The sequence below is a fragment of the Botrytis fragariae genome (assembly GCF_013461495.1).
Source record: "Botrytis fragariae strain BVB16 chromosome Unknown tig00000054, whole genome shotgun sequence".
NCBI classification, from domain to species: Eukaryota; Fungi; Ascomycota; class Leotiomycetes; order Helotiales; family Sclerotiniaceae; genus Botrytis; species Botrytis fragariae.
The window spans coordinates 2432392-2440909 of NW_023500993.1; the positions used below are offsets into that span (position 1 = coordinate 2432392).

The 8518-nt window shown below is 44.4% G+C and overlaps 4 protein-coding genes across 4 annotated transcripts; 3 read left to right on the plus strand and 1 right to left on the minus strand.

Annotated features, from left to right (window-relative positions):
* Positions 1–45: 45 nt before the first annotated feature.
* On the plus strand, positions 46–2666 carry Bfra_005454 (putative e3 ubiquitin-protein ligase bre1 protein; the record flags this gene model as incomplete). The annotated part of the gene is made up of 5 exons (XM_037335838.1): positions 46–228; positions 518–661; positions 717–777; positions 826–2441; positions 2493–2666. 5 exons carry the CDS (start codon positions 46–48, stop codon positions 2664–2666), a joined length of 2178 nt encoding a protein of 725 aa, XP_037192933.1.
* A 610-nt stretch (positions 2667–3276) lies between these two features.
* On the minus strand, positions 3277–4203 carry Bfra_005455 (putative duf1183 domain protein; the record flags this gene model as incomplete). The annotated part of the gene is made up of 1 exon (XM_037335839.1): positions 3277–4203. The coding sequence occupies one exon, from the start codon at positions 4201–4203 to the stop codon at positions 3277–3279; it is 927 nt and encodes a 308-aa protein (XP_037192934.1).
* A 42-nt stretch (positions 4204–4245) lies between these two features.
* On the plus strand, positions 4246–6171 carry Bfra_005456 (putative protein pbn1 protein; the record flags this gene model as incomplete). Its single annotated transcript, XM_037335840.1, has 4 exons — positions 4246–4291; positions 4537–4876; positions 4924–4984; positions 5035–6171. The coding sequence occupies 4 exons, from the start codon at positions 4246–4248 to the stop codon at positions 6169–6171; spliced, it is 1584 nt and encodes a 527-aa protein (XP_037192935.1).
* Positions 6172–6523: 352 nt separating this feature from the next.
* On the plus strand, positions 6524–8267 carry Bfra_005457 (uncharacterized protein; the record flags this gene model as incomplete). The annotated part of the gene is made up of 2 exons (XM_037335841.1): positions 6524–6912; positions 6998–8267. 2 exons carry the CDS (start codon positions 6524–6526, stop codon positions 8265–8267), a joined length of 1659 nt encoding a protein of 552 aa, XP_037192936.1.
* Positions 8268–8518: the final 251 nt, after the last annotated feature.

The window sequence follows — 8518 nt, forward strand, 5'->3', positions numbered from 1 at the left end:
CGCTATCGTGTTTGATCTTATGAACCATTCACCTTCTTCAATCTGATGACGCCTGTCGCCGCATCAGCTCCATCTCTCCCTTCCTTCATCAAGATGGAGGACAGGAAGAGGGCAGCTGGCCAAAGTACTGATGATCTCGCACCCCCTACCAAGAGACAAGCTACCAACGGTGCTGGAAAGGCCTCTGCAGATTCTGAGAATACCGCGCCTTGGTCTGAAGATATCGAGGTATGTAATCAGTCTCATGATATATCTCCTTTCACATAAACGCCCTTCATCAATATTTTGTCGGATTCTCTCATCTATCAACGTCATACAAGAGTCTAGGGATTGCTCTTGAAATCTGTGTGGCTGTTGCTAATGCGCAGCTTGCTGTGAACAGCATGGATAGCCTGCATACCTTCACGCCCATACCCGCACTCCCACAATACATCGCATCAATGTAGTCAATACACCTTCCCTTTCACGAATAAGGAATAAACTGGCTGGAATGGCAGGCTGATATGTCACGTTATAGAAATACCAAAAAGATGCGATCTATCGACAAATGCTCGAGTACAAACGAGAGAAGGCAACTTTGGAATCACAATTAAAGACAATACAAAAGAAGTCTACAGATCACGATGATCATCTGAGAATCATTGATGCTTGGTGGACACAGGTACGATAAGCCCCTTATCAGTCATTTGGGACACGAAACTGATTACGGGTAACAGTTATTAGAAGAAGTGACACTGCTCGCAGAAAATGACATTCCAAATGCGGAAAAGCCAGAAAGTTTGTTATTTGCAGGCTGTAGTTTCAACTAATGCTGACGCATGATAGTATCCTTCTCGACCTCTTTACAATTTCATGGTATCAAAGCCTTCTCGGATCATCTGGCATCAAAAGGCAGAGAAATAAAATCAAAATTACATAAAATATTTACTGCAGTTGCAGCTGCTCATGGCAAACCCTCGACAGACTTGCAAGACCTTCAAGCAAAGGTTACAAAAATGCTTGCTTCTCAGAAAGAATATCTCGTCACAGTAGACAGACTCCGCAACGAGAAAGAAGAACTGAATGAGCTTCTCGAATTGGCATCGCTGCGTTATGTCAAAGCCGAAAAACGTTTAGATAGGCTGAGGAGTGATACAGTTCGAAAAGAAGAGGCTAAGGCATTATTTCACAGTACTGCTAATGGCGCGAAAGTCGAAAATGGCGTGGACACTGAAATGACGAATGGTATAACAGAAGACAAGGAAGCTAATCAATCAGCATATAAAGAGGCACAAGCCGTTGTCGAGAAGCAAAAGGAGCAACTCGAAGCCATGGCTGCGGAGAATAAATCACTAACAGAACAAATTACCGCGGCCAGTATCAAGCAAGCACCCTCGGACGACGACTATGCTCGGACTGAGCTTTTCAAACAATTCCGTATTCAACATGAGGATGTTATCAAACGTATCAATCACCTCGAAGCCACTAATATACAATTGCGAGAGGAGGCCGAGAAATTACAAGCCGAACGGACTGCATATCGTATACAAATAGAGAACGAAGCCGAAACGACCACTGGTGAACTAGAAAGTCAACTTCAACGCCTGGATGCCGATTTGACGAGAATTCGCTCTGCCCGAGATGAGTTACTTGCTGATCTTAGCGTGCGAAAGGCCAAACAGGACCAGGATGATGCAGGTATCGAGCATTTGAAAGAATTGGTTGGAGCAAAGGATGATCGTATCACATCTCTCGAACTTGAAGTTGAACGTCTGAGACAAATCGCCGAGCAATCATGCCAACCCACACCAGGACCGGAGATAGATTCATTAAACCTCGAAGAATTGCGTGTCAAGTATGATCTTCTTCAACAAGGTTATGACTCGATCAACAAAGAATTACCTGCCCTCCAATCCGCGTACAAGCGAGTCCAGGCCCTGACGAGCAAGAAAGTAATGGACTTCACGGCTCTCGAAGAAAAGGTTTCGGTTTTGGCTGCCGAAAAGAGCAAGGCTGACCAAAAATATTTCGCGGCCCGAAAGGATATGGATATTCGCCTCGCAGAAGTTCGAACTTTGAAGAATCAAAACGCTAAAAGTTCTGAGATAATCTCCCAACTCAAGGATGTAGAGACATCTGATCGAACTTTGTTGAGCAATTTGGAGAAACAACTGAGTGATATGAGACAGTCCAATGCCTCTATCCTGGCTGAGAACAAGAAGTTGGAGGTATCGAGTAGAGAGGCCACAAGCAAATGTGAAAGCTTAAAGAACCAAGCAGCAGAATTGACCAACCTTCTTAAATCCAAGGATTCCGCGAACTCTGGTACCAAACAAAAAATTCACGCGGTGGAACTAGAGAATGAACAACTTCGGGTTCGATGTGAACAGATTCAAAAAGATCGAGATACATGGAAACAAAAGAGCTTGAGCAACCAATCTGGTGAGGAGGAAATGCTCAGAGTAGGTTTTCATCATTGTTGTCTATCATGATCTTTTACTAACACAATATAGACTCTTGCATTGTGTACCGTTTGTCGTGCAAATTTCAAGAACACTGTTTTGAAGACGTGTGGGCATCTCTTCTGCAATTCGTGCGTGGATGATCGGATCTCCAACCGTATGAGAAAGTGTCCTAATTGCGCTAAACCTTTCGACAAATTGGATGTCATGACCGCTCATATGTAATATATGATGGTTTCGAATTCAAGAAAGGGGTTTAATTTAGGTTATTGGGAAGTTGTATGATTTTTGTTTCAGGAAGTGTGACGAAGAGCCGCACTGCACATTTGAGCGAGGACTGGCTTTTGCTTGAGTGTAAAGGAATCCGTCCGCATGTATACCATTTTTTCGCGCCCTCACATTAAATGTGATGAAGTCCTTTTTTCTTGTTTCAATCAGGAAATTTCTGAAATAGAAGCAGACAGCGATGGACTTTGTATTTTAAGATAGCAAATCGGTTGAACAGGGCAGGAGGTATGCTCTTTCCCTTGGTTATTGATGCAGTGGGAAAACTGCAGTCGGCAGATGAAATAGCTCTAATAGAAAGAAATAACTATGTTTTCAAAATGAATTCTCATTGCAGTCAATCAGTTTGCATTGTATGTCTAGCGCGGTCGGGATGGAATGAATGATAGGAGACTGGAGTCAAAAGTAATCATGATACTTTCCTGAGAGATAAAATTTGGATAGCTCTACTGTATAAGACGCCAACCTTCATCTCATGATTCTTTAACCATCCCTCTCCGTATGAAAGTAGGAAAATTAGAGGCCCGGCGCCTCCAGATTGCTAAGGTAACTATCTTCTCGATGTAGAGCCGAATCCAGTATTTGACCGAGTATTAGTAGAGGGAGAGCTTGCGCTTGAGCTTCCAGATCCAGACCCTCCACCCCAGCCACTTCCACCTCCCCCGCCCCAGCTGCTACCCCCTTGATTTGATTGTCTATTCGCTCTGTTTCCTGCAAAATAACCACCAGCAGCACCTGCCGCCGCACCAGACCAAAATCCAGGCCTCCACGCCTGTTCAGTGGCACCATAGTTTCTTGTAGATCTTTTTCCAGTTCCTGGATAAGGTGGTGGGGGGTCATCATCGCCTGGTCCTCCGGGTCCTCCTCCTCCCCATCCTCCAAAACCTCCACCTCCCCCAGCTCTTCCCGCTTGACCATTAGCGGGTCCTTGTCTCCAATTTTGAACCATCGAGTAAAGAATCCATCCCAAAACTCCCCCGAATATCAACCAAAACAACAAACCCATTCCCTTCTCTACAGAGCTATCTCCACTTCCACCGTCCCAAAAGCTCTTTCCATACTTTGCTTCGCCCTCCTCCGTCAATAACAACCTGTATTCCACAGCACAACTACCCTTCAGCACGTATTCATCATCCTTGCTATCATATCCCTCACATATAACATCCGTACTTCCTAGCTTGAATTCCTCGGGAAGATTCGCAGTGCAGGACCATTGAATATCTTCGGAAGAATAATCGGATCCTTGGTTGGTACAACGCATGACGTCAACTTTGTAATGTCGACATGCAGGGCCGCTACATGATAGCTGTGGAACAGCTGAGACTCGTCGATGGGAGGTTTGAGCATTGTCGCGTAGAGTGAGAGTTTTTACTTTTGATAGTAAGATGGCATTCTTGGGTTTGGAGGCAGCCGTGGTGAGAGGGGTAAATGTGAGGAGGGTGAGCAGAGCCGGGTAAAGAAATGGTAAAAAGAGCATTTTTACTGTAATTGTTCTGGTTATTTTTGAAAGTGGTTTCTCATGGTATTTAAAAAAAGAAGTACGGTATCAAGCGATGCGAGATCAAGTGAATCCTCGTAAGAAAGGACAGATCATCAACATAGATATACATTCAAGGCAAGTGTAACGAGCAAGTTACTTATTTTCCTTTGGTGGCGTAAGTTATGATATCAATCAGCCTTGCGCTAAGATCGTTCACCGCCTAGCAGGGGTCCTATACTGCCGAAACACATTAAATCACATGAATGAATGCACTTGCCAACTCAACATGTATGAGACCTAGTTCGAGTATATAAACTCAATATTTGTTAGACCTCACTTCAAGTATCAAAACATACACACAGATTCCATCAATCATCATGCGACAAAGAATAACTTTCCTTCAACAGCCTCAAGATGCAGTTGACCCCCAATATATCAAAATTTCTCAAGACTCTCTCACAGCAGGACGGGTGAAAGCTGCGAGAGAGGATCGAGTTACCTTTAGCTTTAGCGAGCTTCCTGAAGAGATATATGGAGTATTAAAAGCATCTCATGAACTTCACATTCGTTGGGTCAGTCCGAATCAATACGACACAGCTTCACCTCTATTGTCAAGACTTTCTCCAGGTCTTCACGTGTTTTACAGTCCACAGCGAAATAGCAAAAGCCCGTATGTGTTTACGTTGTCCATCGATTATATATGCTAAAACTATGTAGTGATCTTTTATGTCCTGCTTTGAAGAAAGTATTTGGAAATCTCGATTGTATATCTCCTAAAGTAGGCTCTATTTTGCCAACGACTATGATAAATTATCTAAATGATTATAGGAGTCTTTTACCAAACTATCTGTGGAACGATTTGCTTCAAATGCCGCAACACAATATTACCAACCTCTTGAGGATCTCACAACATTTATTGAATACATACAGCAAAAGATTTGCGGTAAATCAGATAAAGAGTGTCGTTCAAGAGCCGGTCGTCTTGACTACGCATCTTATGTTGATATAGATTTTGACACAATATCTCATGCATTGAACATAGTTGCATTTTGGGAACCTCAAACCTGGGAGCTTGAGGTTAGAAACACAGCATCAAATCATCGTTTAGAGGTCGGTATACTTTCGGTCGAAACACCTTTACAGCCTGAAGAACTCTCATTAGGTGGCTTCTTAACTGTAGTTGGCGAAGATTCAAAGCCATCTCCTACATTATTCGCTTTCCCAGCGAGACATCATACGACAGACACGTTCTTCACTTCTTCCTTCATGGAACCCTCTGGTCTACATCCTACTTTACAACTCATGCTCAGCTCCAGCGAACCACCTGTTTCAGACCGGGAATGTTCATTACACACACATCTAACTTTACCTCGTACCGTATTTCCCGATAAATATCAACTATCTGATCCTCTTTTCCTTGCATCTAAGAACCTAAAAGCTCTTCGCCACGTTACATCCCCAGTCGATCTTGAAGCTCCAGACTATGCAATGAGTATCTGGGGTTCTACTCTTTTACTTGAACTCGCACCACCTGAGTCTACCCAATCTTTCACGGCAGAAATTCCTCTTCATTTGCGATATCTATCTCCTACCAACAATACAAATGGATATACATCTACAGAGACTCCCCACCCTACAGTCTTCTGGGCGTGTACAGCAGACGAAGGTAGCAAATTTTCGGGCAACCCTTTTGATAGGGTCAATTTAGGTTATGATGGTCTATTTGGGCCACAAACTATGTTCTATCATGTCTCGCCAGTAGCCGTACCTGATGGTAGATTGATGAATACAGTTACTGTTCCAGTATTGGATCTGAATAAGAGTAATTGGGTAGAGATTGGAACCGCTAGCGTGGTTTCGTTGGGCTTTTTATGGATTGTGTGGTGTTTATTGAGAGTTTGGAGAGGGCAAGGATATAATAAAGTTTCCAAGGGAAAGGTTGCGAATATCAAGAAGGCACAATGAGTCAAGAGAGAGTAATGGATGAATATATATATAGACACGATCTGAGTTGATTGTATTCTCTTCTGACTATCACCTATCATAAGGCTATTCAAGCCTCTTTAATACTACATCTTTCACTATCATCTCGACTGTTATCGTCTCAACACACACTGACTCACTCTCTTATTCACTTCTGAAAAATTTCTATCAGTTTCAGTATGAGCAATTTTGTCACTGGCTCAGCATATGACTAGATCCGACTGCCTATTCTCTTTCCGACCGTACCCATAATGACCTTTGTCTCTACCCTTGAAATATACAATATATTAACCACCAAAGGTTTCCTTTCTGCATCAACCACACCACCTTAGTTATGACACTCTCCACAACAACAACAAAGATGGCTTCCTTTAAAGAAAAAACATCTCCTACATCTCTTCGCACCTTTCCACTCGAGCTCCGTCATATGATTTATCGTCTCTTATTTCAAGGTACATGGGAAGAAACCGATAGTCGACGAACGGCTCGACGATTCCTAGCCGCATTACGCGCAGATGTGGGACTTTATAAAGAAGCTCTAACTATTTTTTATAACACCAATACCTTTTCCTTGAGTTATAAAAATCACTGGCTGGGGAAATATTTTGTTCAGAGTGATGGGGTCAGATTTATGGATGTGAGAGTTGTGTCGTTGGCATCGACGTTTCGGAGAATACACGTTGAAGTTCCGCTCTCTACTTCGACTTCGGGTCCTATTAATGGGTATGTTTTTTCTCTCTTTCACTTCATCATATCTCCGTTGATTTCGGTATATAAAGTTTTGTAGCATAAACTAACACACCCATAGTCTTCCCTCCACCTCCCCAACCTTCGACCGCACAGCCCGAATCATCCGCATGGCGCAAAACCTCACATATCTCCACGTCGAACCCACCGTCAACAGCGGCTGTCGCACCCAATGGCTCGCTCTCGTATGCGATCTCATCGGTCCTACCGATTCTTGTCCTGCTCTCCTAACCCTAAAATTCACATGGGCAGCTTATATGCTTGAAAAATACAGCTATACCGTCGAATGGACAATCCATCAATTCGATACCGTCTTCGGCACGTCTGGATATCTCGAATCCCCCTCAACCGGCCACAAAGCATCCTGGATATGGCAACACCATGGCAAAGACGCCGGCCGCGTCCTAAAATGGGGCAACCACGGAAAAAGCCTCGCGAGAATCGAAATCAGTCTCACCGAAGTCGCAGCCATGCGCCAACGCGATCTCATGTCCCACGACGCGGGCAGGATCTGGCAATTTCGACACGGTCGCTCCTTTGTGTATGGTGTGCGTCCGAAATGCTGCATTTTGATCTTCGCAATGCCGCTTCCGGGAACAGGGGCGTATGACCCGCCGTCGGAGGGTTTTCAACATAGCAGTGGAGAGATTTTCAGACAGGGGAGTGGAGCTGAGTTACCTATCTTGTTGGATGAGACAGATATCGATGAGGATCGGGGGATGTGGAGACCGGTTTCGATGGAAAGTTTGCTGGCGATGAAGAAACGCTGTGAGGAGGACCAGGAAAGAGGTTCACTTATCCATCACCAGTCGAGGGAAGAAAGTCATCTCACGAAATGGCTTTACGATCAAGGTTTCGAATGTCCCGTCGATACTGTAGCGAAGTTGAACACGACTCTCAAATGGGCCCAAAAGCAAGAAATGTATGGAAATCCCTCTCAGCGCGGTTCAGAGGGCAATTTGCAGTATATCTCAAAGCCCGAAGGTGTAGATATCGATTCGGACTTCCTCGCCACCTTCGCAGATGGACTTGCAATTTCGCGTCCGGAAGGAGAAGAGTTCCATCCTACGATTAAGAGGCGCGTACCCGGTGTTAAATACGATAGACGGAATGGGAATAAATATCATTCTGCGCTTCCGAGTAATTGGGACTGTGCGGATAGCGATGAGGGAATGGAGAAGGGGGAGGAGGTGTTTCTCGAGGAGAGTGAGAGGAATGATCGATTGGCGAGGGATAGAGTGTATGCGGAGAGTGGGGGAAGTGGGGAGACGGTTGTGCTGGAGGATTTGGTATTTGAACCTGGAAAGGGGAGATGGGAGATTATTCGTTGATGAGGGGGGATGAGGGTTTGGGAGCTGAAGGCGCTTGAGTCATGGGAGAGATGGTAAATAGATGTTTCTGGGTATAATATGGAGTTTGGAGATGTGTACGGAAGATGTATGAGCACTCTATATGTATGGGGCGTTGGCAGGTAAAGCATTGTCGCTTAAGATACCCTGGGAGTCATGATCTGGAGTACAAAGGCTTTACTTCCAAAGCCAAAAGCATGCAATACCAGTAGGTAACCGTTATTCAATTCCAT